This window comes from Rattus rattus, chromosome 10 (genome assembly GCF_011064425.1).
Source record: "Rattus rattus isolate New Zealand chromosome 10, Rrattus_CSIRO_v1, whole genome shotgun sequence".
In the NCBI taxonomy this organism is placed as follows: Eukaryota; Metazoa; Chordata; class Mammalia; order Rodentia; family Muridae; genus Rattus; species Rattus rattus.
In genome coordinates this window covers 1,629,207-1,645,705 of record NC_046163.1, presented here as the reverse complement: position 1 = coordinate 1,645,705, position 16,499 = coordinate 1,629,207, and the positions used below count along the sequence as shown (strand labels likewise).

General features: G+C 49.4%; 1 protein-coding gene across 1 annotated transcript in view; it reads left to right on the top strand.

The window, feature by feature from the left end:
* Positions 1-4,861, top strand: part of Fmod (fibromodulin) — an 11,471-nt gene extending 6,610 nt beyond the window's left edge. Inside the window, exon 3 of the mRNA XM_032915465.1 lies at positions 2,938-4,861. Within this exon, the coding sequence (XP_032771356.1) occupies positions 2,938-3,089 (152 nt within the window). The 3' untranslated portion in view covers positions 3,090-4,861. The remainder of the gene's footprint in view (positions 1-2,937) is intronic.
* The last annotated feature ends 11,638 nt before the right edge of the window (positions 4,862-16,499 follow it).

Here is a 16,499-nt window from a genome sequence, read left to right as displayed (position 1 = left end):
CACCTACCCCAAATCCCTGCGTGCCAGGTTTGGACCTAATTCCTTCCTTCCTGGTTATCCATCGCCAAGTCTCTCTCCCAGCTTCTCTTTAACAAGCAAAGCCCCCCTGCCCATGCCTTATTGTTCTCACATTAGCAAGCGCATGATCCAGAGGGCCCTGTGCACAGTTTCCCAGTCAGTCACTGGGAACACAGTGTCAGCTTGCCTTCTGGATGCCTTTTTAGAGTCGGTGACTATGTTGGGGTGAAGGTGTGGTAAGGAGACCCAACAGAACAGGAGCTCCAGGCCTTCCGGAGACTAGACAACACACACACACACACACACACACACACACACACACACACACACACACACACACACACACCTCTCCCTCCAATGCCTCCCTCAGTTTTTCCAACCTGGCGGGAGGGGGATGGTGGAGCAGACAGAGCCATGGAATGTTATTTGGAAGCTGTAGGAGATCCAGTGGAGTGGGGCAGGATTGGAATTTGGAAAGACTCATGTCAGTGTTTAATCGGGGCTGGAAAAGTGTCTACCAGGGCCTCCTGACAGAAGCCCTGACCTACTGTGGGCTTGAGGAAGGGGTGCTCCTAGAGGCCCCATGAATATCTGAGCTCAGGGCTGTGTCTAGTGGCTCACAAGTGTAGCCCACATTTATGTGCCCACAGCCGGGAGCTTGGATGTTAGCACAGCCTGCAGGCTCCATGTCTGGACCTCGAGCTCAGTCCAAATAGGATGAAGCTCAACCACTTCATGTCCCCCCTGTCCCCCGTACACAGGTAACAGACCCAGGCCCCGCCTGCACTATACCCACTGAATCTATTCCCAAGAACCAGAAGGAAAACACCAAAAACCATTGCAGATCTGCTCCTTCTCAAAGTGTGCTTCATAGTTCCACTCTTCCGGGGACCTAGTTCTTCTCCGGGTCTGAATTCTGCCTGCAGTGCAATGTGGTTTGTTACAGCACACCAACCGGGTGTCACTTCTCCATGGAAGCTACAAACAACCGTTGGTGTCAGTTCAAAACCACGTTCCTCCTCAGCCTCAGCCTTCTGCACCATCTTTCTTGGGAACCTTCATTTTCACACTCCTCACCTCCCCCCAGGGGGAACCCCCATTGTCTCTAAAAAGATCAATTCTGATTAGAGTTCCAGACACCTTTGCAAGATAAGGGAAGTCTCGCGTGGGCCAAAGTCAGCCCCGCTCTGCACCCACCTCACAGCTGCCAGCATCTGCAATGAATGAAGCTGCCAGCATCTGTGAATGAAGGTCACACCACACCCCTCCCCCACCCTGACCTCATTCTGAACCATGTCACAGAAAATGACCAGAGTGGCCTTCTGGGAAACCTAGTGCAAGGAAAGCAGCCCTGCTGCTTCATGGCTTCCAGTGAGGACTTCGCTGTCTCCTTTAGAGTTTGATTATCTTCCGTTCAAGTTACAGTACACTGCGGTCTCATCCGAGAGGACATCAGAGACAGCTGTGGGAATCTCTGTGTTGAGACAGACCCAGAACTAGGATATATGTTTTGTGGCTTAGGGGGACTCCTCTACAAAAGAGTCCCCAGAGACTTCTGAGAGTAAAAGGAGTCCATTGCCTAAGGGGGTGGCTCTGTCCCATCCCCAGCCACCAGTCCAAAGTTCAGATCCTCAGAACCTACTAGGTCTTGTGGGAAGGACACCTAAGGACACTCAGGGCCCTCGAAGTGGGTGGGGAGCTATGGGGGCAGGGCTGCAGAAACTGGAACATTCTCCTAGTGGTGGTGACAGCTTACTTGTAATTCTAACATCAGAAGACAGATGATCCCTAAAGCAAGACAGCTACTTACCAAGAGCAGAGACACCGGCAAGGTCTGAGTTTGATCGAATGACCTTCCCTCAGGGAGGGTAAGCAGTTGATGAGGGTCCCTGACATAAGCCCTGGGCCTCCCACACGTGTGTGCACACACACAAACATGATACACACATGTGAGCACCACATACACACACATGAAAACTGAAAAGGAAAAAACTAGAAGAGGCAGACCTACAAGGTACATGCTGTGACAACCCACACTCAGGAGGTGACACAGGAGAATCTGGAGTCTGAGGGCTATGCTTAGCTACTAGTAAGTTTGAGAGAGGTCTGGACTATATGAGACCCTGTCTCCCAAAGTAAAAACGGTCTATGTAATTGTACAAGGAGACAGGGGAATTTTTTTTTCTTTTGATACAGGGTCTCTCTGTGTAGCCCTGGCTGTCCTGGAATTCACTGTGTAGTTCAGGTTGGCCTCGAACTCACAGAGATCTGCTTGCCTCTGCCTGCCTAGTGCTGGGCTAAAGGGTTTGTGCCAGACGCCTGGCTGTTTATTTGATTTTTGGCATTTCCAGCTTGCCCTCTCCTTCCATCCCCCTGAAGCTCTGGCACCCAGACATTTGTCTCTAAGGCCAGCATTTCTCTCCTTCACTTCCTACTACTTCCTGTACCTGCAAAATGACAGGAAATGTTCAAGAATGGTGTGCCGTTCCTGGAGCGGCCTTCTTGTAGTGGGCCAGCGTGGGGTAAAGCCGTTTTTTTTTTCCAGAAGCAGCCAAGCCTTTGGGGACTCTGTGAGCTCCACCTACCCTCTGCTTCCCCCTGCTGCCCACAGACAGGAAAAAACAAGGCCTAGTGGGAAGGACACCCAGGACCTGGGAGTGAGTGGGGGAGTAGGAGGTTGAACTGGGGAAGCTCACACAGGATAGGCTCTGTTCCCGGCACAGCCCCCAACAGTGCCAATCCGTCTGAGGCCAATTCTAGAATACTGTAGCCCCACCCCCACCCCCGTCTCAACTCTTCCGCCCCACACCCCCACTCCAGTCTTTATTCTTTATTTCAGCGGATTCAAAGAGGCCCTCTGTGGCTCATTTTGTATCTGCTTCCTAAGCCTGGCTTCTCCCACCCTTCTTGTCCCACCAGAGTTCTCCATCAGCAGTTTCTGCACGGTGGTGGATGTCATGAACTTCTCCAAGCTGCAGGTGCTACGCCTGGATGGGAACGAGATCAAGCGCAGCGCTATGCCGGTGGACGCCCCACTCTGCCTGCGCCTTGCTAGCCTCATCGAGATCTGAGGGGCTTCGCCTTGGGCTCGGGGCTCCGCCTTGGACTCCGGGCTCCGCCTTGGGCTCGGGGATCGGGGCTCAGGGCTCCGGGCTCCGGGCACTGGACGCCGGGCTCCAGGCATCGGGTACCGGGCACCGAGGTCCCGGCGTATGCCCTGCCACCCGCTACACTCAGCTTGAAGGTCTGGTTTGGCTTTTGCTGGATGGTCTGGGACAAGCACGTGACAGAAGTCCACAGGATCTTATTCAGTCTCCTTCCGATAGGCAAAGTTAGGTGGGATCAGGGGCCAGGCCAGTTTCTGCAGGGGATGAAAGTGGTGGTTAAAGAAATGGCCGCAGAGTCTAGCCCCCAAATCTTACTATCCCTCAACCCTTCCCCATGACCTAGTCTGGCAGACCATCCCCTTGCTTGGATAATAGCATATAACCATTTCCAGACGATCTGACTTCAGCTGTGCTCACTCAACGGCTTGGCCAGTTGCTTCTGCAGTCGCTCTGGGCTCCTACTCCTTGCTCCTCAAAACATCAAAACGTACTTCCTGCCCAGCCACTTCCTCTGGGCCCCGCTCATCCCCTCTGCCCTCTTTCACTGAGGCCTCTTCTAACGTCTTAGACAATCAGGAGACACCCACACCCCAAGGTCGGTGGGGAGCTGTCCAACAACCTGTGGAGGAAGGCCACACATTACTATCTGAGGTTAAAAGGATGTCTAAAACCACCACACACACACACACACACACACACACACACACACACACACACACACACACGTCACCTGATTAATGTCAGCGTATTGAACAGTATAATGGTAACTGATAGTCATGACTTAATTACAAGGGGATAACCAGTCCTATAACGGAGGATCCATCAGAGGAGGGAAGGGTCGAATGCTCACTTTCAGGATCCACAATAAGATGGGGAAGAGTCACACCTCAGAATAGCAGGACTGAAGGGGCAGCCCCCCTTCCGGCTTCACCTGACCAACATGATCTGCGTCCCTTCTTGGGCTTTTAATATCAAAGGGGCCAGTGTGGTTTCCAAACCATGAGAAAGAGCCTCTGCCCATCCTTGGATCCAGGTATGAAGGTTTGTTACACAGAGGGCAGAGGCAGACTGTGCCAGCCATGAACCCACCCACTAACCCAGACAAGGGTGTGATCTCCATAACTGGTTTGTCCCTAAAGCTAGAGTTTAAGGTACCAGCTCTTCTGGAGATGGTCACTGGGGTACAAGAAGCCCCAGCCAGGCCCAGGTCTTACCTACACTAGACATGGTTTCTTCTGCTTCCACACTGTGGGGCCACACCTTATACTGATGGTGCCTGTGACGTGTAGCTTGTCTAAGAGCAACCCTGTCTTCTCCTTTTTAAAGGTGATGTTGCCTAGGTACAGCCATCGGGTTCTCTAGACTCACTGGGAAAGAGCCACGGGTAGCCAGTGGCAAGAACCAGTTGTGAGAGGTTAGCCTGAGGTAGGTCCCTGCCCAGATGCCTTAGACCCCTGACTCTGTGTGCACTTAGGAGCAAGCTTCTCTGAAAAGGACAGGGTGGGGCGGGGTGCTTAGACTGTGCCATGGGTTCCAGATCCTGAAATCCACAAAAGCCAAACCAGCTTGTTTGAACCAGGGAGTGCCACGTGCAGAGCAAGGCTGCCCTGCCCAGAGCTCTTGGGAAGCACCTGCATGCAGACACCATCTGGCCTCTATAAAGGGTCCTCAGCAAGAAGCAAGCATGAGTGGTGGCCAACCTGACCAATAAAGTTATTTTATAAGTGCATCTGCAAGAATGGATTCGTTGGTGGCAGCCCTTGGTGCTGGCTTGGGGCATCTAGTCAGTCACACAGGCCTTGAACGGTATCAACTCTTTCTTTTATAAGTGCTTTTAAAAAAAAGTAGCCTATTTAAACTCTCAAGTTAGCAAGTGTTGTGTTATGAAAGTTCCTAGTTTTAGTCTCATTATTTACACACTCATTTGTCTCCCAAGAGAAAGAAAAACTGTGTTTGAGGGTTGTTTTTTGTTTGTTTTATTTCTGTTATTGTCATCGTCCCCCCCACACACACGCGCGCGCGCGCGCGCGCGCACACACACACACACACACACACACACACACACACACACACACACACACACACACACTAAATGCTTTTCTTTCTCCACTCTTATCAACCTAGTAATTCTGAACCTGTCTGAGCTCGTGTATTATTGCCTTAATGGTTGCTGCCCTCTAGTGGCATCTGCTGGAAACTGAGCGCGGTCCCACCAGGTTCTGGAAGAACCAAATCTGAGCTGCCTACCTACTCTTAGTCCTCTCATTGTCCGTCTCTTGAAACCCATCGGGTGCCAGGGGCCAGGCTAAGCACTTAACATTGTCTTGAAGTAAGGAGGGAGGAGGGGAAGTGACTGAGGATGGATATATGCCAGATTCTGACTGCCCCAACTCCAAACCGAACTGATGATGCCCCGGAGTGGGTTTCACGATAGAATGTGGGGAATGTGAGAGCCTTGAAGATCTGTCACAGAGGGTAACTCTTGGTTACATGGGATCTCACTCTAGCACGGGAGAGAAAACTCAGTTCATGGCACGGAGTGTGTGACAAAAGGCTGTTTACATCACAGCAGACAAAGAATTAGGGAGCAAAGCAGGAACCAAGATATGGATATAAGGTGCGAAGGTACACTCTGAGCGACCTGCTTCTTCCTAGATTCTACCTCCTATTGGTCCCATAGCCTCCCAAAGTAGCACCACCAGCTGCAGAACAAGCATTCAAAATGAGAGCCTGAGAGAGACATTCAAGAGCCCAACCATCATAGCGCACCTCACAGTGTGTTTAACCCAACTTCAAAAGCTGTGTGTGTGTTTATTATTTAAATATATGTATATATTTACACACAGACACACACACACACACACACACACACACACACAACTTATATACTCTCTTTGTAGCCCTGACTGTCCTGGCACTTGCTCTGTAGACCAGGCTGGCCTTGAGCTCAGAGAGCCACCTGGCTCTGCCACCCCCCGAGTGCCAAGATAAAAAGATGTCACACCCCTGCTCAACTCGAACTTCAAGAGCCTTAACAAATCCTAAGACCTTTCAGAAGACCAAAGTTCAGGCTCTTCTGGGACTCAAGACAACCTTCTAGCCACGAGGCCCTATAAGTTGCCTGGTCTCAGTCTATAGTCCAGGGTGAGCATCGTATTCCTAAAGGAGGAATGGGGATAAGAGGGGGGAGGACTGGAAGTAAAGCAAAGCCAGATACCAGCAGGGCGAACATGGAGCATGTCCAGCATTTGGGACAGCATGGTGTGACTTCCAATGGACTTCAGCTGCCCTGGCCCTCATAATGTTCGCAGTGCACACGCTCTCTTAGTTTGGGTCGTGCTCCTTAGAACGCTCATGTTCCTGGCGCCTACAGCATCACAGGGACTCCATTGCAGCTCGGGCTTTCTCTCCGTGCTTCCTGCATGGCCTTCCAGACCTCCTCTACCGCTTCGCCTGGCTACTCTGGCCTTCCTCTGGAATCTCGCAGGAAACCTCCATGAGCCCAGAACTCTTGCACTCTCCACACCTGGAAACCTAGCACAGTGGAAACAATGCCACCCTGGGTGGCAGCTGGGCTTCCTTGGATTATAGCTACCGACGCCTCTGGGTGCCCTAGGCAGCTGAACCCAGGAAAAGCTGCCCTTGGGTATCCCCTTGTGAGGCGGGCACCCGATTGGCATGCTCTCTTTAGAGAAGCCTTTCAAATGAGTTTGCAGTTTTACACCCTGAAACCTGTGTGACTGGAGTCTCACTAATTCCGCAGCACCTGAAGAGCCTTCCTATCGTCTTAATACAAAGTTCTCAGCGTCTGCTGTCGTCCTTAACACAGCATCTCTATCTGTGACTTTACACAGCTCCCTTTCCTGGCCAAACTTCTTGCATCCTTCTGATCTGAAAATGATTTTATTTTTAAATCCTGATTTTTTTTCACTGTAAACCAGCCCTGAGGCAGTAGCAATAGCCATGCCACAGCCTGAACGCTATCTCCATATTTCCTCCACCGAATTATCCATTCCATTTCAACTTAGCCTCACTTAAAAGGTCAGAACATGGGGAATGCATATGTAAAGTCTTTGCCATTCTATAACACAAATGGCTTCTAATCCCAATTCCTTAAGTCCTTGTTCACATTTAAAACCTCAAGAGAGCTGAGTATGGGGGTTTGGGGATTTAGCTCAGTGGTAGAGCGCTTGCCTACCAAGCGCAAGGCCCTGGGTTCGGTCCTCAGCTCCGGAAAACAGCATACACTTCCATCTTGTGTCTGAAAATAAAAGAGATCTAAAAGAAAAGAAAAGGAAAAAAAGAGAGAGAGAGCTGAGTATGGTGACATGCACCTTTGAGTTCCATACCAGCCTTGTCTACATGGTAAATTCCAGAACAACCAGGGGGTTATAGAGACTCTGTCAAAAAAAAAAAAAAAAAACACACAACCAAGCCAGCCTCATGAGCCAGGCCTCACTGTTTGGGCTTGCATCAGCACGGGGTGGGGATGGGGTGGAGATCTACTGACTCCCACCAGCATCACCCACCAGGGTCTTCTTGTATCATTAGAAGTTCTTTAGCCTGAGTCTCCAAACCTCTGCAGATGTTCCCTACAAACCAGTTTGAAAGGTCTAAGAGCCACATGGGCAGACTTAATCACAACAGTGTCCCCATTCCCTGACACCAATATGCAGGATTAGTGACCTTCCCTTGCTGGGTTGGCCCCTGACAGACAAGTTAGGAAAAGAATGATTTATCTGGGCTCAGGGTTCCGATCCATCCGTTCACGGCAGTGGGAGTGTACGGAAGTTGCTGTTCACAGCGCAGCAGACAGAGGAGCAGAGGGCAGGGTAGGAATCAGGTGCTTTGTATAACCTTCAAAGTTCACCCTAATGACCTGCCTCCACCAGCTAGCTGGTCCCTTCTAAAGGTTCCACAAGCCTCCCAGAAAAGCAGCACCAGACAAGGGTTAAGTATCTAAAGCATGAGTCCATGGGGGCCATTTCAGATTTAGAATGTAACAGCAACCAACCCAGGTAAAGGAAACAAAGAAAGCCATGCATGGGTTCCCCTCAGTTCTAAGTCTCATTTCTAAATGCCTCACATGAGAGACACAAGAAAGAGGTTGTCCCTCAGACTTGGGCACCATTTTTCTTCATGCTACCAGTTGGTAAGGACTTACTCTGATTACTTTTCTGTGGTGACAAGACACCATGACCAAGGTAACAGATAAAAGAGAGCATTTAGTGGGGTTTACAGTTCCAGAGACTTAGAGTCCATGATGGTGGAGCAAACAGCTAGAACGCCATCTTGATTCACAGGCAGGAGGCAGAGAGAGCTAAGTTTTCTGAATCTCAGAGCCCACCTCCAGTGACACACCTCCTCCAACAAGGTCACACCCCACATCCTTCCCAAATTGTCTCACCAACTGGGGACTAAGTATTCAAATATGCAAGCGAGCCTATGGGGGCCATCCTCATTCAAGTCAGCACAGGACTTAACTTGTATCACCTCGTTTGCTACTGCTTGTCCACACTGCCACAGCTGTTACTGTTTTCACTAGATACTATATGTTGTTTTTATACACAAGGACTAAGACACACACAGACCTTGGGCCACCCACCAGGGAAGCATGTAGTCCATGTGACGCTAGCCACACCCACCAGGGAAGCATGTAGGCCACAATGCTGACCACCTTTCTCTTCAGCCTGTCAGTGCTTCTGCAGAGCTGAGAATCCAGGGGATGAAGGATAGAAAAGACTGATGCAACTGGAGGATGACTCAGTCCATCCTGCCAGCCTTTATGGCTGTGGTTTTTCAATTAAAATTCCCTCTTCCCTAGTAAACAACAGGTGAGGGGCGGGGCTTTCTTACAGATGAGGGGCGGGGCTTTCTTACAGATGAAGGGCGGGGCTTTCTTACTGAGACATTCATTGGATAACAACAGAATCAACAGCCCAAGGAGGGCCAGGCGTTACAAACTGAGAAAGAGCTGGCAAAATGACCATAGGTCTGCGGGGAGATGTCAAGAGCCTATTGTTGAAGGCTTTGGAGTGGGACACAGTAATCTAGACAAGAGGGGAGAGTGATCTGGCCATAGATAACACCCAAATATGGAAGGAGCTTCAGATATGCTAGGCAACAAAAAATGGCTGGACCACAGACAGCATTTAAAGCAGCGAGGCAGGATGCTACATAGGAATCAAATCATCTAGAGTGAGAGTTCTGGTTTCTTTAAGAACTCAGTTATGTTATGTGAACATGTCTTTGTTTTAATCCCAGCTGTGGGATATGAGGCTGCTTCAAAGTGTCCCCAGCAGCAGACTGTTTGCTCCAGCAAGGGTAGAATTACTGCTAGCTGTAGATTCTTTAATTCTGGGGACTCTGGAGAGGGTATAAATGCCCGAGTCAGGAGAGGGGCTCTGAAGAAGAGATAGGGTGGGGGAAGGGGAGGAGGGGGAGGGAGTTGCTACTGCTGCTGCTGCTGCTGCTGCTGGTGGTGGTCCCTGCTGCTCCTGGTTGCTGTTGTCGCAATTTAACAAGAAGTTTGTGATATCCTGACAAGATGAAGATTTGGATTGTTCTAAGGAACTATGCCCCTACTCAGCAGGAAATAGTATAAAGAGACCTACGTCCCCTTCCCCTCTAACCTACCTGCTGTTGAGCCTTTGGAAGGGATTGGAGTGGAGAAAGGTGATAGATATAAAAAAAAAAAACAACAAAATAGACTAAAAACAAATACACCTATACTGCCGGAATTCTCTCTTTCAGACTTGAGTAGCCAGACTCTTAACTAACACCCTACTAAGGGCAGCGGCTCTGTAGTCTCACTGTTTTGTCTTTGGCCACAAGGGGGCAGTGTCTCACATCACATGGTCAGACTCCAGAGCCTTTCAAAGGCTACCATGACAGCCAGATTTCTCCAAGTGTTCTTCTAATCCAGCCGTTCTCTATTCCGCTCCTTAATAGTAGCAAAATGACAGCTGCTAATTTGTAGTGAGGTAGCACCGAAAATAATGTGAGGGTTGGAAGTCACCACAACATGAGGAACTGTATTAAAGGGTCACAACATTAAGGTGGAGAACCACTGTCACCAGAAGACCCAGTGACACCAGGTACCTTTTGTGCTGGCCAAAGCAGGTGAGGCCTATGGGACTCTGCTCAGAATCTTGTTCTGTTTGTGTATTGCTTTGTTTTGAAACAGTCTTGCTATGCTTCCCAGACCCGCCTTGAACTCCTGGCTTAAATAACCCTCTTGCCTCACCATCCTGAGTAGGTAGGATTACAGGGACCACTATGCTCAGCTTTTCAGAGTGCTGGCTTGACTGTCTGGTTTGAACAGCATCTCACATGCAGCCCAGGCTAGTTCAGTAATTAAACAAGTTACTGTGATACGAAAATGTAAGACATAAAATTTATATATAATGTATATATTTCTTCATTACTACGATTAACGAAACCCCTCTAGAGGCTTACTGACTAAAGTTAATTCAAAGTGTTGCTAGTGCAAAAGGCATGTTGAGGTCTTTTCAATAAATGCAACGTAATATAAAAACATCTATGCTCTCAAGCCAAGTATTATGACGTACACCCATAGGCCAAGCACTTGGAAGATAGACCATGATGATCAGGAGATCAAGGCCAACCTGGGCTCCAAGAGGCCCAGTCTCAAAATAACAAAACTGAAATCTAGGACTTCAGTGGGAAATGGAAGGAGCCTCGAGGGCTGCCGTGTCCGTTGCCTCCGGAAGTGAAGGCCGTGGTGAATTTTGGTTAGCCGCATGCCAAGGGAAGGTCTGTCTTCTGGTGCAAATGCACAGACCTGATTATCTAGGGGGTTCAGGAAAAGACAGGCAGAGGGTCAGAGCACAGGAAGAATGCTAGAAGGAAGCATCAGGCATGGATCGTCCCTCTCTGGGGGCACAGCTCAGCCACAGCCAGCTCCTGAGCAAGACAAGGTGCTTTGGCTGCTGGGGAAAGAGCCGTGAAGCTCTCAGGGTCTTTGTAGAGGTAGGTAGGGACTCAGACTCATTTTTGTCTTAACAATGTAAAAGATACTGCTCATTCTGAAACTCACAAGGCAGTTTGATAAAAGCACCAAATAAAGTACCAAATATTATTTCTCCTTTCTCCCCCTCCCCTTCCCCTCCTCTTCCTCCTCTTCTTCCTCCTCTTCTTCCTCCTCTTCTTCCTCCTCCTCTCCCTCCTCCTCATCATCCAGGAGGAGGAGGACCAGTGTGACTAAGGAAGCGGCAGGAGTGACCTGAATGTTCTCCTTTATTTTGTGACTAAGCCTCTACTATGCTCCCAGGCACTGACTCCACCACTAAAGTGCCATCAGGAAACTAATGGTCCCATGTGGACCTCAGACTTTCCCAGAAGGTTCCACCTCAGTCATACAGGCGGGAGCTAATAAACGTGACTTCAGCGGCCAGTTGAGACCCTGGGTATCTCAAGTCCCCAAGTTGTGCTCATGGGAGCCCAACACTTGCTCAATTATGCAGTTGCACAAGCTTTGACTCCTGAAAACCAGCTCATGCCCTGAGGTCAAAGCCTACACCAGAAGCAAGTAGGGCTGCCTTGCTGACGGAAGCCAGGCTTTACTGAAGCACAGCCCTGAGAGCAGAGGAAGGGAGAACCTACAGGCAAGTGGCTAGGAAGGACAAAGGGCCCAGCAGCCACACCCAGCCACACTGGGCCCCAAGAGGAATTGCAAACGCTGACGACAAATGATGTTTCCACCCAAGTCTGGGCTGCTGCTGGGCACACTGTACGGACAAAGGGCACGATTCCACTGGAGACTAGAAAATGGGTCAGAGTCCCTGACTGAGCAAGGAGGAAACCTGAACGGCAAACCTTGAATCTTCATAAGTCGACAAGAATTAGCAGCAGCCTTGACTCCAGTCTATCCCAACAAACCCCGCCCCTCCTTCCCAGGTGTCTCGCACTGAGCCTTGGGTCTTGATGAGATTAGACTCTGGAGACAGGATGAGGCAGGGGAGTGCCACGGCCTTCGGGCTTAGCCCGCAGTTTTAGGAAGAGATAATAGCCAACCATAGCCAGATACTCAGAAGGTGTGACTAAAGTTGTTGCATAGAAAGATCCAGAAAGCCCAAGCTCCCCCAACAGAACTGGACATACCAAGGCTCCAGGGCACACAGCTCCATGCCTAGTAATAAAGATATGTCAGGAGCAGAGGACTTTGGACAACATAGAAGTGGAACCAGTGCAACCCGGAAGCAGCCACAAAGTCATGTCCATGAAGATCGTGGTGCAGCCCTCCGACCCCCCTCCCCCACCCCGCCCCCAACGCCGAGGCCCTCATGCTGGATCGACACTGCAGAGAACTGTGTGCTGCTTCCGCGTGGAATCGGGCTACCGCTGCCTCTACTCTCCACCTCACCAGCAGAGGTTCCATGAGGCCTTTGCTCTCTCACGTCACCAACTCTGAAGTCTAGATCAGCCTAGCAAGACGGACTCCCCTGCTGGTTCTCCAGAAACAAGCGAGATCGCAAAGTGAGCAGCTGCCGATCTCACTTCGAGCCGGCTCTGTCTCTCATGGTGGGAAGTCTCCATAATAAAGAAACGGCTCTGAGCGGTCAAACACACGGCAGAGTTTATTTTTTCAGGAAATCTGTGGAATGGGGGTTGTGAGGTGCCACCCCAAGGGCTGAGTAAGAGACACCACCAGGATGTAGAGAATCCTTATGGGAACGGGGACTGTCACCTACAAATTCCTGCCTCCTTGTAGTACAGAAGCAATGGCTTCTGGTGGGAGCTGTGCCCTGCTTTGAGGCTGATTTCAAACGCTCATCAATGTTCATCTCCCACGGCTGGCCTGACAAAGCCTCAACAAATAAGGCGGTCTGGCAATTTTTAGAATCTATTATTCTCTTGTTTATTCGGGAGGCCAAAAGTACACAATGTGCTTTCAGAGCTCTGCTTTTTTCTGAAGGTCTTGGAATCCATCTTGCTTGCCTCTTCCGGTTCCCTGCAGGTCCCGACAGTGCTTGGTTTGCAGCCCTGTCACCTCCATCTCTCTGCTGTCCCCATGTCCATCTGGTGTCTTCTATTCGTCCCTCTGGTAATCTCTTCTAAGACGCGGGGCACAGCTTTAAGGACCTCCCTGATTCAGTATGCTCTCATCCTAGACTTTTGGTAATTACATTTGCGAAGAGAATGCCTCCATATGAGCTCGCGCTCTAATGGCCTGGGTGACCGTGGACACGGAGTCAGATGGTATGCATCCCATGACACCATCCAACAAGAGCTTTCCTAAGGAGGGCTGAAAGATCTTTGAGGGGGATTTTATACATATGTTCCACAAAAACTCAGGCAACCTTCTGCTGGGTGACAACAACAAGAAGATAGTTAAAATGAACATTATATAACCGAAAGCCCCCTTCTGGGTTCGTGTGAACGGAGGATGAGCACATGTCCTTGAACCTACATCCTTCTCTTTTCATTAATGATATATTTCCCCAAAACATACACTGAAGCCTGGCGATCAATGTAACCAGCACCGTGAGTCCACCATTCAGGTCTAGTGCATGCTAACATCACTTCGAAGTTGCTTCCTCTAAATGGAACTGCACCCGAAGCCTCCTGCTCTCCACCCTCTTGGGAGGCAAGGTCTCTCTAGTCCACCTTTGCCTTCTAGTTTAACTTTATGATAGTGAGAGAGCAGTGCACTGTCCGTAGAAAGCGCACTTTAGAACTTTCTATCTTTTCCCGGCCATGACATGCAGGACGCTCGCTATGCTGCTGAGCCAGGAAGCCTTAGGTCCATTGAGCACGCTTTCAACTTCTGGCTAGTTTATTAGGTTGGGTTGTATCATCAGCCAATGAGGGCCCAGGCTTTTATTGCATATTTATAGATCTCAAACTGGCTAGAGTTGTTCATGCCTATTAGCACCAGAGTCTAAACGGCCGATCTAATTGGCTACCCAGGTTGTGTCTTTAAACTGTACAATGGCTTCACACAATGTCTGTAATTGACTTCTCCCCACAGAACAATATGCGTTCAAGGTTTATCCACATCGATGCTTGAAGCTCCTATTCCTCCCTCCTAACCACTGTACCCTTATCTGTCTGCTGTCTTACTGAAAGGCAGCTGTTCTCAGTGCATTACTGTTGTCCTTGGGTTTGGGTCCCTCCAGGGTATCCCCCTCCCGACCCAGTGAACACCATCAAAGTATCTTGAGTTGCCAAATGTTCCTTGGAAGGCAAAGGCACTAGTTAAGACGTCTACAGCTGGGAGGAAGGCACTGCTTGCTGCTTTAAAGTAAGTGATGCTCTCTTTAAAGTAAGAGTCCCTGGGAACGCCCTGTCTGGACACCTTCCCAATGTCAAATGCTGCTTCAGAACAATGGGTTGCCCATCATTGCCAAGATGGGTGTGAGTTGGTATTAATTTTTCTTTTACTTAAAATGTCTCATCTTTTGTTTTTAAAAAAAAAAATCACCCTAGTGTATCCTCATCACTGATGTGAAGTCTTTGTTATTCTGCCTCTCTCTGGGGTTGCCAAAGCTGGTGCCCAACAGAGCACTGGTCAACCAAACAGCTCCTCTGCCCCAGCCAAGACTTGCTCCCCCTACTGAGAAAGCCACGCCTCCTTCTCTGTGCTGTGAGGAAATCTCAGTGGCTTGCACCTTTTCTAGTGACCTGTCCTTGAGGGGTGTACAATTAGAAGGGCACGTCAACACTCTTTCTCTTATGGAAGGGAGAAGTGATGACCCTTCTTTGACATTGGGAGAGGGACAGTAGCACCCTAGTGTCCAACCCAGGGCCACCTGAGAGCAACTGCAATGATAATGACAGCATTAGTGGACAGCGGGGGACAGGCAGGTGCAGATGAGCCAACACTGGAAACAGGGATCTGCGTTGTCACAGGAAGAGGGCAGACTCACAGGTGAGCCCATGCTCAGCTGACGGAGAGGGAGGGTACTGTGATGCTTAGAGTGGGGCCTGTCTCTCTGAGGCTCCATGGTCTCATGGCCTGATGATCCATCCTCTCATTGGAGAATGGAACGGGCTGTGTTGGAGAGCCATTGTTTAGAGTCACAGTCAATGCCACACACATGAATGTTTCATGTGTCAGTTGAGCGACTTGGATTGTAAATTCTTTAAAGGGAGGAATCATGTCATATGAGTCCTCCAAATGCTCTCCCAGCAGGTAGCACAGAGCTGTGTTCATGAGTTTTTAATAGCACCGATGGGATCATATTCTTGGGTCTTATGAAAAGAATGATGAATAGTGAATGAATCTACTAGCCCATCTGCCCCCCCCTCTCTCTCATACAAAATGAATATAAAACATGTTTTCAGTTCAGCTCTATGGCCCGTTTCCTCCCTAAAGTGTGGTAAGGAAATAGGTCCATTCACTCTACAGAAGCAGTCATTGACACCTACTAGGTTTGACTGACTTGCACCTGAAGACAGACTGAACCCTGAAACCCAGATCCCCGGGCTTCCTGGGAACTCTGTCCTAATGCTGTGTTGCTCCTTGTTTTCCTTCCTGTCCCCAGTCACCTAGTCTTACCGAGTGGCCCAGATACATCCGGGCTTTTGTTCTGAATAACACAAAACATCCACAGAGGTTCACCTCTGACGTCAGCACAGCCTGGCAGGTAACAGCCCTGGATCGCTGCCAGTGATCTGTGAGCTGTGACTGGCCAATCTCTGTGTTCACTGAGGGACGTCTGTGTACTGCTTCAGTACAGACAAAAGAACATACTGGGTAAGTCTCCAGGTGAGGAAGGACTCCGAGCAGGTGTCCCAGCATATGTTGATGCCGGCATAAACACCACACACACACACACACACACAACACACACACACAACACACACACACACACAACACACACATACACACACACACACACACACACACACACACACACACACACACACACACACACACACAACACACACACACAAACACAAACACACACACAAACCACAAACAAACACAAACACACACACACAACACACACAAAACACACACACACCAAGAGCTCGGGAAGGACACTCTAAGAGTCCATAATAAAAGGAGGATGTTAAATTCTATTAAACAAGCTACTGCCTGACATATACCTTTAGTGTCCGCACTTGGGAGGCTGAGACCGAAAGAGCTTAAGTTCAAGGCTACTCCACGCAACACATTGGAAACTGGCAAGGAGGACGGGGTGGAGAAGAATTAGTTGTTAGGTGCTGCTGTTCTAAAATGCTTCAGAGGGAACAATTTGAGGGGAAAAAACAAACAAACAAAAAAAGACTTTTCAGAAAAAGAAGAACCCTGTTTTGCCAAGAAACACTCAAAGCAGGATCTGTCCTAGACTTACAGATTTTAGTATAGATTTTACTAGACTATAGATTTTGCTATACTTTGTC